This window comes from Carassius gibelio, chromosome B22 (genome assembly GCF_023724105.1).
Source record: "Carassius gibelio isolate Cgi1373 ecotype wild population from Czech Republic chromosome B22, carGib1.2-hapl.c, whole genome shotgun sequence".
Classification (NCBI taxonomy): domain Eukaryota; kingdom Metazoa; phylum Chordata; class Actinopteri; order Cypriniformes; family Cyprinidae; genus Carassius; species Carassius gibelio.
In genome coordinates this window covers 24,686,424-24,703,163 of record NC_068417.1, presented here as the reverse complement: position 1 = coordinate 24,703,163, position 16,740 = coordinate 24,686,424, and the positions used below count along the sequence as shown (strand labels likewise).

The following is a 16,740-nucleotide window of genomic DNA, read 5'->3' as shown; positions in this document are numbered from 1 at the left end:
AAATTACAACTCCAAGGTTTTTCCAAGATCATTGAAATGGAAGGGTTTAAGTTAATGTGTAATGAGACCAGTTAAATGATTGTGCTTTCAGGGTTTCCAATGATAGTTGAACCTCTGACCTCGGGTCAACATGGATGTTAAACTGTATTAAGATATTGTATTGATATAATTGTATTAAGATAGATTAGAACCCAGAATCCTTCATACTCAAAGCAGAAATGTTTCAACCGTATGTTAGATAACTTTGATTATTTAGTAGTAATTGTTGAACCACGGACCTACAAAAATCCCTGAGTCTGTCTGAGTATCGTTCGAACTCTAGATGTTGTCCTATAATCCACACAAATTGACACATTTACATCAACATATATACTGTTTAAAACAGCAAAGGATTATATTGCATTTTTTTTTCATTACACAAATTATATTAGAGTTTATTCCCCCCCAACAATCTGTCCATTCTAGATCTGCAAAGTAATATGCTTTGTGCTAATTCGCATTATATTAACTAATGTGAATTTTTTTTCTCTCATCATGTCGATAGTTAGCCTCTCATCTGCTGAAGCTGTGTTCGTGTGTTTTAAAGGAGCCGTGGCTTTTTTGGAGAGAGATTTGTAGAGGGGGTGGGATCTTATGCTTTCAAAGCTAGCATGTCTTTCCTAAATCACCTCCCCTGACTTTAAATGTTCTTCTGATTGCATCAACAAGAATTTTTTTTTTTGGAGCCCCTTCATAAAAAAAACAAGCCAGTAGCCATAAACCCGCTAATATATTTGCTGTTTCGCAGAGTAGGCATAAAATCATCTTTTAATGGACTAGACCAGTTATCAGACACCGGCAGACCCTGTCTATTTTTGACCTCCCTTGCATCTCTCCTCTCTTTCCTAACACAGGAGGTACGACACTCTCGCTTCATCCATTTGCCAAAGTTTTATGTCACTCCTACATTCCTGAAGCTTTTAATTAGGCCTCTCACATGGTGCTCTCTCGATGTGCCCCTGAAGAGCTATACCACAGTGATGGGCTTTCATAATGCGAAAGGTCACTGATATACGCATTTCTGAACTCCCATAAATGCGACAGCTGTGGTTTTAATCGAAAAGACTACTGAAACTTAAAGATCCATGGTAAGGGTCACAAGGGATTGTTAAATATTTGAAAAGACTTTGAAGTTCCCCTATTATGCCATTTTTGACTTTCATGCAGTGTGTAATGTAGCTGTATGTGAATGTAAACAATCTGCAAAACTGTAAAGCTGAAAGTGCACGATAAATTAAGTATTTTATCTCCCAAAATAAAGAATCAACTTTGAACAGCTGAAATGAGTGGTTAGTAATTCGAATCACATTTCCATCATGGCTACACGTCATGGAGTAACACATTTGCTTAATTCCCGCCTATGTTCTTGTGACGAGTGGGGCGGTCTCGCTCGTTCCCACGTCTCTCGGCCCCGCCCCACTCGTCACAGTTCTACGTTGGCCGGCCGCGAACAACTTAACCCCGCCCACAAACACGTCATCCTACTGACAACTGCTTCTCTAATCACGGGAAATTCAATGCGGTATTCACAAAATGCTTGCTGTTGAAAGATGGATCAGTATCCTGTTCATGTATATAATCCTATTGCAGGAGACTCCTAAAGCAATATTAGGAACAGTAAAAAAGGCATAATGGGGCACTTTAAAGGATAGGAGAAAGTAGTTAAAAGTGTAAAAGATCTTCACCAGCCATCTGCCAGTGGCCTCATTTTGTTTCGGTGTCAACAAATTGCCTGGTTTTCTTTGATTACGTATTGCGAAGTTCCCACACGGTTTCTCATCCGTGAAGTCCTAACTTATGGTCCACTGTGGTTTAAAAGTGCCAGCCAATCATCTCCGTCTGAAGTCCTTTGTTTCTTTTTGGCCACCAGCAGCACCTACACTGAATAGCATGAAAACTGAAGAACCCTCAAAAAAATCTTTTGAGGTTCATGAGAAGCAGCTGGCTTGGAAGATTGTCAAATGTTCCCGGTGTTCAAGAGTCCAGTCACTAATTTTCCTTGAAGTCCCAGCTCAGATGCCATTTCCATAACAGCCATTTAATACAGACTATGGAGAAATGCGAGACCGGTAAAAGCAAAGCGAGACTTTCACTTTGTCCCTTTTGCAGGAAGTGCCACAGGATGAACCAGGCCTAGTTTTGATTTGAGCTTTTGTCAGGTCAAATAAGGGTTGTTTTGTTAAGATTAATATGCCACGGTTAAAAACGCTCATGGTGATTAAGCACTGCAGGCTCTGCTCTGTCTTTCTCTCAGCCGTTTACTGGTGTGTGTGAGCGTGAATCGATTACATGAGCTCTGTAAGTCTAGATGTAATATCAACTGAGCCGTGAGCTGTAAAATAAAATTCAATTCCATTCTCCACTCAAGCTGGAAAATCTCTAGTGCCTGAAACACATCAGCATTTAATTTTTTCATTCTTGTCAGAGAGAAATTTAAATTAGTCTTCTCGACCTCGGCAATCATAAGGGCTCTTAAAATTCCTGTCAATGCAAAGCTTGAAAGTTCAGAGGATGCTCTAAAGTCATTTTTGAAATGTTGATTGATTCCAAGTAACATAGTACACACTATAAAGCTAAAGGTTCGTGAGTGATAATAGCATTTAAATATGGGAGCTGAATTCTCTAAATTGTCATTTTGTGTGTGTACAGAACAGAACTCACTTCCGAAAATACAATGATTGGCACCATAGCGTCTTTCTACCATCTCACACGTTTGGTATATGCTACTTTTAACCGAATTAGTATTACAGTGACTGGAGACTTACGTTTGTGATTTTTATCTGAACCACCTTTTGAAGGGTTGCCATGTACACTTATTGTAAGTGATGCTTATCAAGCGTCTTTGAGCTTGTTGATTGTGCTTGGTTTATAAAGAGATCCAATTTATGGAGTTAATAAAGTATAAAGGTGAGTATTTTGGGATGAGATTTAGTTTTTCATGTGCTTGTTTTTATTTATTTCAATTTCTTTCAATTTTTCTAAATATTATGGCCTTGTTTTTATCATTTATGGGCTAAGCTTTTTTTCTAGTAAGATCTGGCAACTAATGTTGCAGTGGGGTGGAAACTTCCAGAAAAGTTTCCAAAAATCCCAGAGTTTTCAAAATATCTGCTCAATTTTTTGGGGGGGAAATGTTCTGTACTCTAATGAGTCAAAACGTACCATGTTATTTCTTGCTTCATACATAAAAGACATAACTCTGATTGGTGTTTAAATATGTCAGTAACACTTTAGAATAGGGACCAATTCAAAATAATAACTAGTTGTTTATTAGCATGCCTATTATTAACATATTGGCTGTTTATTAGTTCATATAAAGCACATTTTCTGCATTACTATATTGGACATCCCTAATCCTAACTTAACTACCCTATTAGCTATTAATAACGGAAAAAAGTGAAAGTTAATAGTTTGCTAATAGCAAGAAATGGACCTTAAAGTGTGACCAATATGTCTTTAACAACTAACTGTTCAGTTATTTTCAGTACACATGTTGAATTTCTGTTATGGCACATTCACGCGGGGCATCTGTGTCGATGCTTGATTGAGGGCATTACTGAAGCTTGGTGTTGACACGTCATTGTGACAACAGCCAATCACATTAGTTTTCTGGTGTTGTATGAACAAGATTATCTAGGGTCTGAACTAGGGTATTTGGATAAGGCGATCTGATTGGCTGATACCTGCGTTGACACTTGAAAAGTTATAACGTTTTCAACATCTGCCGCGAGCAATTGTCCCAACGCGACGCAACGGACCCACAACTCATTTTGGCAATGCTTGATGTCCCTCCATTAAAAGTAAACGAGAGGCGTTGATGCAAGAATTTAGAGTGGCAGTTTGGCTGTGACTGAACCGTGTGTGTGTACAGAACAGGATTGTTCAGTATACTCAGCTTGACGTATAGAAGCGTGTGTAAACACCTTTACCTTTATCGTTGTCCTCAAGGAAAGTAATTGCTTTTGTTTCCAGTCCTATAACCTGACTTGTCCCTTCTCCATGTTTGTGCTTAGAGGTGATCAGGCAGAGGTACGCCGACCTGCCGGGAGAGCTGCTGATGGTGGAACTGGAGAAAGACCGGAATGGCTTGGGACTCAGTCTGGCAGGGAACAGGGATCGCTCCTGCATGAGCATCTTCGTGGTGGGGGTCACCCCTGGAGGGCCGGGCAGCCGAGACGGACGCATCAAAGTGGGCGATGAGCTGTTGGAGGTGAAACACACAAACATACAGTGATTGAGTGCTGGGTGTTGAAGTGTTGAGGCGGGGCTTCATCTTCAGCTTACCGTACAGTGTATCTTTACCAAAACTGAAAAATCACATTAAATGATTTGTTTACGAGCAGTCATAATAATTGCCTTATTAATGAATAGCCTGTAGGGGTGTAACGGTACATGTATTCATAACGAATGAACATCTCATGCCTCATGTAATCGCTCAATTAGTGTTTCAACCACAGAAAGACGTCAACAAAACAGCTTGTAGACCAAATGTCACGCAGCATTTCATTTACCTCAGGCGAGTCAGCATTCTCCACAAATCATCAGTCTAGAAAAGAGAAATTTGCGAAATATTAGACTGTACTTCATTATATTTATTTTACCTGTTAGTGATGGCTTAATTATTTAATGTGTATGTTTAAATCTATATTTTGTGAAACAGGTTATGACTCTTTAAATTATTAGCCTACATTTAAAAAACAAATAGAAGCTGCATAATTTAGAAGCTAATTTAAAAACTATTAAGATGTTTGCAAATAATTTTTTTATTTGAGTGTTAGTCATAATAGTTACAAATAAATAGTAGTTGAATTGAAGTTTTCTGTTGTTAATTGTAATCTTATAGAAGGGCTCCCTATAGTTAAGAGCAGAAGCTGACATACATTTTTATTTCACATTTTTATATGAAGGTTTTAATTCAATTTATTTAAAGAGAGCAACTTTTTCAGTAAACAACTGTAAAAAAGAAAGAAAAAAAGGGAAAAAAGGTAGGTTTTTTTTCTCCTGCTGTACCAAAATCATACCGAACCATGACGTCAAAACCGAGGTACGTACCGAACCGTCATGTTTGTGTACCGTTACACCACTAGTAGCCTTAATAATATTAATAATAATAATCATTTATTTTATTTAAAGATAAATAGTTATTAATTACATTTAGGTCATTCTATTGTTTTATTAATTTTATTATGCATTTTAATCTGTCTTTCCTTCCTTCCTACTATAAATAAAAAATTTAAATGACTAATTTTAAATTATGAATTACCATTTAATATGGTATATTTTTACTATTATATATAATTAATATTAATGAGTGAACTATAGTGCTAATATAATTTATTCATAATAATACAAAAATATGTATTAAACCAAGCTGTCCCTGCCCTTTTTTACAAAGTGACTCTAGCACAGCTTCCAGTGAGGAATTATGGGTCGGTTCTCAGGATTTAGAAGCTATCTGTCCCTCTCCGTTACATTTTCTCTTTCTCTAGGTAATAGCCTCTTCCTGTTGAGCCCCTTGTAATCCAAGGGGAAAATGGTGGTTTCCATCGATTTCATTCTCATTCTGGTCTAATGCTGAATGAAGCATGGGGCTCAAGGGTCATCTGGCTCAGTCTCATTCAGCCAAAATCACTTGAGTCTTGAGGGACGTGCGTGGTGGCCTGGCATGATCACCTGGTCCCTCTATCTCTGTCTCGACCTGTTTGTATCTGTGCCTCAACTATTAATGTGCAAACGAGAGTGTGGGGCTTTGCCTCAGATGGGTGGATGAATTTCAAATGAAGCCACCTGCCCTCAGTTTCACTCTCTGTGTCTGTGCTTAGCACTTTCTCTGCCTCCCTCTTCTGCTCGCTTTTGTGATACAGCCATGATACAGAATTCCAAATTTAAATGTAAAACTCTGATAACGCCAGGTCACTTTTATGTTTTTACACATGTACAAGTTAAATGTTTTTATTCATGAGTGTGACTTTGATTTGAATTGGCCACACCCCACAGGAAGTTGAATTTTGAATTAAATTCAAATTCCAAGGAACTGAATTGTCCTTTCATTTAAAATTGTGAACTTTGTGACAGAATGTGAATAATTAAAATATCTTTTTTAAACCAGTAATTTTCACAAATTCCTTTATTCCCTGATGTCAAGAATATATTTTCCCTCAGATTATTGAAAAAAATAATAATATTTTAATATTTAATTAATAGATTATATAATATATGGAACTTTGGGAAATTTATTTATGTATTTATTTAATATACATAATATATTAATATATTATTATATATATAATTTATTATATATTAGTAGATATAATATATGGAACTTTGGGAGATTTTTTTTTTTTTTTATGTAATATACATAATCAAATAATCACTCATATTAAATATATAATTAAGGACTATTAACAAAACGTTCCGTTCATTTTAAATGGTTGTTTTTTTAGTGACTTGGGAATAATTTAAAATATATATATTTTAAACCAGTTTTACTGACATCAGGGATATTTTTTTCTTTGATTTATTAAACAGTAAAAAAGCAAATCTACAAATTAATATTAAATCAATATATTATAGAATTTATGAAACATTTTGGTTAATTTATTTGACCGTGAGATAAAAAGACAACATATAATTAGTAATTATGTTTATTATTTATTAATAATCATATTATTATATTAATGTTTATGTATGAAAAGTACATTTAAATGCAAATTTATACAGACAACTAATATCATGTAATATTTATGCAAATAGCACAGAGTGTATATTATATTAGTATTAGTATTATTAAGTATTATTAAAAGTACACTTTTTAGTTGACTTGACTGTTTGTTACTTTAATTTACATTGAGCTCAAATTCAGGAAGTCATTCGCAATTCATTCCTGAATGAACTCAGCTGGTCCTCCGTGTCGCTGGATCCCACAATAAAGTCCCTGATCTTTTCCCGTCCACATGGCATTTTGGTTTCCACATTCGTTTCCTCCTCGGAATTGCCTATCGATTTAGCAATTTGGTCGACACGTACGAATGGCGTATTTTGGTGTGGAATTAGAGGCCTGGAGCAGACGAGGCTCAGAGCCGTGCTCGCTGACCTTTGTCTAATATCCATCTCCATTAGACGTGAACACACTGCGGCATTAGTCACGATCCGCTAGTGCTCCTGCCTGATGATTCTGTCACAGGTGATTGGAGACAAGTCAAACGCTCCCAAATACGTCTTCGTAAACTCAGATGTGATACGCAGTTATTTGGAAACAGTTCAGCAGAGCAAACTCTTACAAAAAATACCATGGTATTACCACAGGTGTTTAGGGATGTGGTTCTCGGAGTTCAAATGTAGATGCAGTTTTGTCTGTATATTGCTTGTTGACAAATAACATGGACATGAAAGACAGACACAACTTTTTCCAACATTTAGATTTCAGGTTGGGAGCGTGAGAGTAAAGTTTGGCTGCAAATTGTTGCAGTTTTCCCCCCTAAGTGTCTCAGTTTTACCTTTTAATTTTGTTTTGTTGCCATTTACTCCCACCTTTCTCTGTTTGAGCAGCTTTGTTGCAGTATGTGTGTGTTTTGCGTTGTATTGTTCTTTTTGTTTTGTTCTCATTATCCCCCGAGTTTCTCATTTTTGCTTTTAAAATTTTCATCACGCTTTCTTTTTGTTGTTTTTTTTTTTGCCATTTTCCCCGGAGTTTCTTATTTTTTGTTTATTTGTTTGTTTCTTCTTTTGTTTTGATTTGACACAAAACAAATCAACTCTTACATTTTAACTTTTCTTGTTTTATTATATTTTTGTTTTTGACACTCCCCCCACATTTCTCAGATTTGTTGTTTCTATTTTCTCACTTTTTTTGTTTGATTGCATTTGTTTTATGTTTTGTTGCCATTTTAAGTTTCATTGATTTGTTTTGTTTACATTTTCCTCCGATTTCTCAGGTTTTTTTTTTTTTGTTTTTTTTTGTGTTTTTGTTTTAACATTCCCTTATCTTACTCAGATTTATTATTATTACATTTTCACATTTGTTTGATTGCTTTTTTTTTTTGCCGTTTTATCCCAAGTTTCTCCGTTTAGTTTTTTGTTTTGTTTTGAATTCCACCAAGTTTTTCAGTTTTACCTTTGTTGCCGTTCATTTCCATGATCCTGCTTCAAATATTATCTGTATATTTCAGTTGTTGTTTAGTTTTATTATGTTCCACGGTAATAAACGAAGGCTTTCTCTGGAGGAAAAACTGTGAATCGTTTCGATTTACCCAGATTACTGCATATAAATTGATCATAAAATAAGATCAAACTACAATGTTAACATTATTTTACAGTTTCCTGTGACAAGTCTTGTTTTTTGTCCTGTGCTAACAGAATTTCTTGTGCCTTCATCAGATCAACAACCAGGTGTTGTATGGCAGGAGCCACCAGAACGCCTCGGCCATAATAAAAAGCGCCGCATCAAAGGTCAAACTCGTCCTAGTCCGGTAAGAGACCCTCAGCCTGCTGTTTTCTAGTAACACACTACCATCTGTTCATTTCTAAGACATGACTCTCAGCTTTGTTATGAATTCTTTAACTCATTAAAAATAATGAGATCGTGCATTCATTATAATGTGTTAGTTTTTACCTCTGGAGCTTTGAAATGTGTGATTTAATTGCAACAAATTCAAGAATAATATTAGGATCACTTTATTAACTCGTTGACAGCTCTAATATTTTTAACCAGCTCAAAATGTTGTGCATTATTGTCAGTCTTGAGCTTGAACCAAACAAGCGTGCAGAAACTGACATTCTTCCCTTCTTGCAACTACTCAAACCACGCAATCTCATTTGCCCAAAGTCGAATGTATTGCATTTTTTTCTCCTCTCCAAACTCCTTGATCAAGCTGTAAACCCATAAAACAGGCTTTTTCAGGAGGCTATTGCAGTCTGTGCGTGATCCATATCAAGTTATCTCTGTCTCTTGTCACTTTGAAACGTGTAGTCATTGTTCCTAAGTACCAAATCAAACACATGCCGGCTTCCACGAGCAAAGCCATGTGACATTGATACAGTATTTTGATTGCAGTATATCTGGAGTCGTCATGTCCTCCCATCCAGAGAGTGAGCTGTGATATGGTTTAATAAACTGGAACTGCTATCACTATAAAGCATTTTTTGATCACCTAGAGGATTTTTGTAATGCAACGCATGGTTTTAAAGCAGCACAGCCCTTCAGTCCATCATAAACGAGAGCTGGCTTTGTCATTCCAGGCGTAATCAGCGACTTATCATCTGTTTCTGTTCATATTTCGTGGTTTTGTGATAGTATTTGATAGCTTAACCTTTATTTGACTGCTTGTTTTGTCGGTCCGACAGGTTTTGCCGATAACGGCTGTGTAAAGACCCCAATATCTCCTCGCTATCTACAGCTAATTATCCGAGGTCTGAGAAATATGACGGGCAGCTCTGTTTACGTCTGTCGAAACAGCGCTAACGTGCTACTGAATGTTAATAGATTCACTTTAATGGATGCCCAGTTTGCTGGAAACCCCTTGTTAAATGATTTGCATAGTTTCAAAAGTCATTTGGCGACACATGATGGGATGCAAAAGAGGAAAGCAGGTTGGCACTTCAACGTTAACTGGCCAGTGGTCAAGATGAAAGCGTGTCCATCTGTGACGCCAATGGCAAAACGTCTCTGTTGTTTAGCAAAGGGGTTTCAGAACTGGATGTGAAATCTGGACACTAGTTCAGATTTGGCGTTTCGATCGGAAAGGGGTTATTTGGAAACCAGCCGAGGATTGATCGTTTCATAAATTCTGATCACCTCCGTTGACCTCGCCTGGACAGAAACACATTAGCTGTAATTGGAAATGGGTCATTTAGCGAGCAAAGACAATAACACCAAGCTGAACAGAAGGAGGGGTATAGAGAGCGATATATTACTCGTTACACGAGGATCCATAGTGTAACATCTCAATTCATCTGGTCCATCGGTCCTTATCGATCTGAGCTGAAAAATCTGGGACATGAGAAGTAGAGAGCGAGCCCGACCAATTTTGGCGTCATCAAAAGGATGGGCATCATTTTACTTGGATATGCGTTTTTTTTTAAGGGAAATCCTTCCAAAACTTAAAACACTGTTATCATATACGATTTCTGTTGAGCACAAAAGAAGATATTTTGAATAATGTTGGTAACCATAGTTGACGGTAGCCATCGACTTTTCATTGTATAAAAAAAATACCATTAAGTTTACATTTTTCAAAATATCTTTTTTTGTGTTAGTCCAACAGAAGAAAGAAACTCTTATAGATTTGGAACGAAATGAGGGTAAAGAGTAAATAATGACAGATTTATTTTTATTTTTAGGTGAATTTTCCCTTCCAGGTGTTTTACTGGTGAAATTACAAATAATTTAACCTTCGTGTCACTATTTTTGTAAAATTGTGTGAATGCTTTATACTTTTGTGTCATTGCATGTGATTTGCTGTGAATGGTTATTAATATTTCATCATTCCTGTCGGTTGTTAGGAATGAAGATGCTATCAATCAAATGGCTGTCGCTCCTTTTCTTTCCCAGCCTTCCTCGTTCTTGTCCAGTGAGGTACGGTACATTTTATGAACAACCAAATCTGACTTCATTAGAATCTGAGTTTACTTTTCTTCCCTGTAAATCAGGTCTTTTTATTTCTTTTCTTTTTACCAGTTTTAAGTAAAAATAAATTTGTTAATGTAATATTTTAAAATCTAGATTTTAGAAACTATTATTAGATTATATATTAGTATTTTAATCTGGTAATATTTTATTTATTTATTGCTTAAATTGCCTGTTTTGTCCTAAAAATTTTGTCAACCACTTTGAAAATGCATTGGTCCAAAATAATGCTCCGCATAATATAAATGTCATGATTATGCTGATGTTATGCCTTCAGAAAAATAAAAAATAACTAAAAATTAACTATAAAAATATATATTTCATTTAAATACACATTAATACATTGGTTAATTTAATGTTTAAAAATATAAATAACACCTTTCATATTTAATATATGAACATTTAATCTGTTATTATTATTTTTCTGTTGTTAGATTATATATTATATATTATATTGTTTTAATATGATAATATTATATTTATTTATCTATCTATTGTAGTTTTTTGCATAAATTGCCTGTTTTGTCCGCATAACACACACATTGATTATGCTGTGCCACAGTCTACAGCATTTTCACTTTCAGGAAAAAATATAAATATGAATAAAATTAACAAAAAAATTCTAATTAATTAAATTGAACATTGTACGTGTACAAATAAATGCAAATGTCCCATGTAATATTTAATATATTTGTAAACAATAGTTATATTATTGTTTGTTTTTATTTCTATGACAATATTTAATTTATTTTATATCCATTCATTTATTGACTTAATTCTTTTATTTAATTTATTGAGGTAATTAGAGGTCCTCGCCCCTTCTTCCAGTGCTAAAAAACAAATGTTAGAAGAATTCAGCTGATTTCAGAACTGTTTTTCAGACGCATCAAAACACGACAGCAGCTCCAGCTCCAGCTCCAGCAGAGAAGCCACAGTTACCCGAGATCCTCCCTCTGAGCAGAAACTCCCCTGAGCCGCCGATAATCAAGGTAATGATCATACAGATATTAATCATTATACACACATAAAGATTCTAGAAAAATACTTTCATATAGAGTCTAATAAAAGTGAAGGGAATGCACTGGATTTAAAGAAAAATCACTTCAGTCTGATATGCTTGTAAGCCAGGCTTTTCAACAGATATGATGCAAGAACGTAGCAACTATTGCCATCATTATAAAAACAATAATGACTCTTGACTCAGCGTTTTACGACTCTATCCCATCTCCCCTCATTGCCAGTCTGAGCTCGGACCAGCTGTTTCTGCCCTAAATGTGGATTTGTTTCAGTAAACAGTTGAAAATGTCTCGTGGGGCTCTTGGCTCTTAACAGCTGCTCATGGTCCTCGGCTGCTTCTAGCTTAACTCTAGATGGAGGCAGCGAACGCGGTTTTGACCTAGTTGAGGCTCTGCGGGGAGTATCTAGGCCTCGCGCTTTATTTTACCTGTTTGTCTGACTCGTACAGGATCAGCCCAGTGTGGTGCGGCCCGTGAGCTCCACGCAGACGCAGAAGACTTTCAGAGATGGAGAGTCAGCACTGAAGGTTAGGAACACCTAAGAAGTATGTTCAGGATCATATGCTACCTCTACTGTATTTACAAAATATATACTGTGCTCAGTGTGCGATGCAATTGATTATGTATGAAACATACCTATATAAATAATTTATTATTTAGTATTCATAAGTCGTTTTATATTTCTGTATGTGTAATATGTATTTGATAATTTAATATTTGAGTTTAAATAATGTTTACTTTTTGTATTCTTATTTTCAGCTTGTTTATAAAATAAATGCATACATACATATGTGTATATAAATATAATTCAGTCTATATATATATATATATATATATATATATATATATATATATATATATATATATATATATATATATATTTCTTTTAGAAACCCCGATTTTTCATGCACTTTCAGGCTTTTTTACCTCACTGTATTTATAGAAAATTTGGGTGAAAATTGCAAAATAACCAAAAAAATTATTATGTATGCTTTTCAATATAGAATATGCTTCAATATGCACTATGATATACTTATTATTAATAAATAAATATATAAAATGCCCATATTTTTGTAAATGTGTTATTTATATTATATATTTTTCCTTTCTTCTTTGTTTTTACATCATTTTGTTTTTCCTTTAATTTCAGCTTTAACATTTTTAATACCGAGTTTTTAATGCAACCAATGTATTTATGGAAATTTTTTTTTTTTTTTTTTTAAATGTTTCAAACATTTATCACATCGCTAGTAATGCATTTCCACCCTTTGCGTTGTACTCATGAATCAAAACGTGCCATGAAGGTTAGTTTCATAATTGCTCCATTAAATTTGGGTGGTGTATCCCGTTGTACTGAGTGACAGACCCAATTACAGTCTATTAATCTTGTCTGAAGCTGAAGTCCTCAGAGAAGATACTGGAGTCTCCCAGCGAACCGTCACCCAAGCCTCTTGTGGAGCAGGTGTGTTTGTTCATTAAAGTATATGTTTGTGCTGCACAAAACACTATTTGCAGCACATTCAACTTTCTTAGTCCTCATTAATACATTAATTATGAGTTCCTGTCGACTTTAATTGAGTTGCATGCGAGTTGGATGAGATGTTTTACTCATTTAAACAGGTGCCAAAACATGAAAGCTCTGCCTAGACAAAACATGGCAGCCGTTAGTAAACAGTCTAACCTCTGTGCGTCTCTCTCCTGTGAACTCTCCCTTGTCCTGCATCGTCTCTAGATCAACAGTCTTCCTAAAATCCAGAGGACTTCCACCAGGCCCTCAGCCAGTTCTCTGGAGGTCCCGTCCTCGGGCTCATCCGTGCCAGTCCCTGGCTCCAGCCCTGACTCCGAGTACTGCAGCAAAGGTGCAACACGCTCAGTGTCACAGATTTGGTTTAAAACCCTTTACTGTGTTACTTTAATTCTCATGTTTATATGGACTTTTTTAATGTAGCGGTGCAAGTGCATGTTTAATCAAGACTGAAATGAAAACAACACAGCGCTGCCAGGTGGATCTGCCTCTGCCTCTTTGAACACTGACAGTTGTTGTTTTTTCCAAGAGGAATCCATTTTCAATCTGAGTAAAAACACTGAACATGAAGGACTTGCATCATCTTTATTTCTTTCTGTGTGTTTCAGACCCTGCTACGTGTCCCATAGTTCCAGGACAAGAGACGGTCATTGAGATTTCTAAAGGCCGATCTGGACTAGGTCTCAGTATAGTCGGCGGCAAAGATACGCAGCTGGTATGATACCTGAAATACAATGGTCTTTGCTTTATTTGATCGTTTTTGTTTGTTTTTCACTATTATTTTTTTCAGTATTGTTTTTTTGTTTGTTTTATGTTTTTTTTTCTCTTTTTTTCTTCTGTTTTGCCTTGTCTTTAAAAAAAATGAATTTCAGTTTTTCCTCTTTTTTTTTGGTTTTGTTGGTTTTTTGTATTTTTAATGTTTTTTATTGTTAGGTTTTTTTTTAGCTATTTTACCTTTTTTGTTTTCTGTTTTGTTTGTCTTTTATATTTGATTTTTTTTCTGTTCCATTTTTGTTGTCTTTTGTTTTTTTATTTTGTTTTGTCATTCTTTTGTTTTTGTTTCCATTTTTGCTGTTTTTTATTGATCGATTTAGTTTTTTGCTCAGTTTTGTTTTATTTTGATTTAATGTTTTTCTTTTGTCTTGTATTTGTTTATTTTTTTTTCTCAGTTTTGTTTTACTTCTAAGTTTTTTAGTTCGTCTTTTGTGTTTGTTTTAGATTTTATTTAGATTTTTCAAGAACAATTATCTGTTTTTTTTTATGTGGTTTTTGTCTTTCAGCTTTTAGTTTTTGTCTTTAGTTTTTTCTGTTGTATTTTTTCTTTTTCTTGTATTGTCATGTCTTTTTGTATTTTTCAGTTTTTATGATTTCAGTTTTGTAAATCAGTGATTTCAGTGTTAGTTTCCAAAAAGGCAGTATTCACATAAAGCTCTTTAGATTGAGACATGCATGAATGAGCCATTTTAATGTCAGTTTCAGTCAGTGGCACATTTATTGTTTTTGATTGCTAATTTTTCCCTAGATTTGGGAGCATACACACCCAGGATGCTTTCTAATGTTAAAAAATAGCTAGATAAAAGACACAGGGCTCATTCGTTCCAGTGTGCCGCAGGGCTGCATTGGAACAGGCAGGTCACAGCAGGAGATTTTTGTCTGCCCTGACTTTCCCTGCCCGACTGCAGAGACGAACATCGCCTCGGGTTTTATCTGTGTACTGCCACCTCGCCATCATAATTCTGCAGCGCTCCAGCTCTGTGGGCTAGTTTAGCTGTCAAAGGCTTTCATGAGTCAACAAAACCAGCCCTGGGGCTCCACAGGTTTTCAGCAGAAAAACAAAGATGCGTGTTTTTATATAACAGATTTTTAAAGGTGAAGGGGAGCAGAAATGATGAATCCTCATGTATGACATACTCTCTTCTGTGGAGCACAAAAGAAGATATTTCAGAAAATGTGCTGGTTGCTCTTTTTCATTCAGTTACAAAAAAGTGACTAAAGCTTTCAAGCTTCAATAAAGGATGCAGATAAAATTTCATAGAATTGATCCGTATGACACATGCACTGTATTGTACGAGGAACAAAGTTATTCGGTAATAATCTTTTCCTCCTGTGAGCTCTTAACCGAATGAATCAGCGAGTTGAACTCGAGATCAGTTTAATTCATAAATCATTAAGTTTTTGTAAACTGAGAGAGATTTGTTAAAAAGATCCGACTCAAAAGAATGATTTAAGAAAGAAGAAAGAAGATTTCCAGATTTTAAATGATTAATGACCAGTGTTGATATTGTCAACTAAAATTAGTTTTCAGTGATTTAAAATAGGGCTGAAATACAATAAAATTGAAATATTACATGAAAATTGTTATCAAGGATTTTGCCTTGGCAACTAAATATAATTTGAGTAAAAAAAAAAAACTTAAAAAAGTAATAAAATTATTAAAACTGAAATAAAAAATAAATAGCTGTGTAGAGATAGAAATCAAAAAATGACAAGCACTAACAAAATTTACTAATTCTTTAACTATAATGGAAAATAAGCGAACTTTTATTGTTTTTCAAACATGTATGGTATGATTTCAAACTTAAAAGATGGCTAAAGAGTCCTTTTGCGTTACTTTTGTCTCCTTTATGGCGGTTTGAAGCTTCGATTTCGGTTTCATTGTAATTTTTCTGTTTCATACGCATTTGAAACAATGTAAGGTTGAGTAAATAGGTGAGCTGTTCCTTTAAGATAGGAGCGATAGGAATTTATATCTACTTTTTTATTTTTTTGTATAATTTTTTTTTAATAACCATGTTTCTCCTCTTCACACACATTTCTCCTCTTTTCAGGATGCCATAGTGATTCATGAAGTGTATGAGGAGGGGGCTGCAGCGCGGGACGGTCGTCTCTGGGCCGGAGATCAGATTCTGGAGGTCTGTTTGTGTGTATGAGAGAGTGTGTTGTAAGGCTGTAAAGCCTCTGTGATGTCACTGACAGCTGGTCTGCCTTGAGCAAAATGGAAATGTGATGTTTGTTCGATGCTCGGCTTTATTGTGAATTCTTATAGAGCTGAGCAGTGCTTCTCTGTGTTTAACTTTGACAATAGCGCCATCTTCTGGACACAGAGTAGTGTGAGCTTTTGCATAATTGTAAACGTGTAAGGAGACTGTGTTCTCTGGCGCCCCCTGCAGGTGAACGGAGTAGATCTGCGGAGCGTGGATCATGAAGATGCGATAGCTGCTCTACGGCAAACACCGGCCAAAGTGCGGTTGACGGTCCTGCGCGACGAGGCGCAATACAGGGACGAGGAGAACCTCGACATGTTCCGTGTTGAACTGCAGAAGAGAACCGGACGCGGGCTGGGCCTGAGCATCGTTGGGAAGAGGCGAGTGCAAGCTTGTTTTTTTTTTATGAGGACAAAAGGCAAAAAACAGGAAATGCAGTTATCATTTTAATAAAAATGCACAATTCAACAGTAATCATTTTAAAATAATATCATGAAATAAAAAGCTCAATAAAATATCATTTTAAAGTAGTATCTTAATAAAATGCAGAGT

The 16,740-nt window shown here is 35.5% G+C and overlaps 1 protein-coding gene across 10 annotated transcripts in view; it reads left to right on the top strand.

Annotated features, from left to right (window-relative positions):
• Nucleotides 1-16,740, top strand: part of LOC127987384 (inaD-like protein) — a 126,794-nt gene that overhangs the window by 97,107 nt on the left and 12,947 nt on the right. For all 10 annotated transcript variants that reach the window (XR_008161190.1, XM_052589676.1, XM_052589673.1 and 7 more), the window contains 10 exons: nucleotides 4,053-4,249; nucleotides 8,416-8,507; nucleotides 10,540-10,612; nucleotides 11,545-11,652; nucleotides 12,129-12,206; nucleotides 13,076-13,141; nucleotides 13,412-13,538; nucleotides 13,813-13,919; nucleotides 16,033-16,116; nucleotides 16,375-16,568. Coding sequence is in view for 9 of the 10 variants with exons in the window: in XM_052589676.1 (XP_052445636.1) it covers nucleotides 4,053-4,249; nucleotides 8,416-8,507; nucleotides 10,540-10,612; nucleotides 11,545-11,652; nucleotides 12,129-12,206; nucleotides 13,076-13,141; nucleotides 13,412-13,538; nucleotides 13,813-13,919; nucleotides 16,033-16,116; nucleotides 16,375-16,568 (1,126 nt within the window). In the remaining variant the exon portion in view is untranslated. The remainder of the gene's footprint in view (nucleotides 1-4,052; nucleotides 4,250-8,415; nucleotides 8,508-10,539; nucleotides 10,613-11,544; nucleotides 11,653-12,128; nucleotides 12,207-13,075; nucleotides 13,142-13,411; nucleotides 13,539-13,812; nucleotides 13,920-16,032; nucleotides 16,117-16,374; nucleotides 16,569-16,740) is intronic.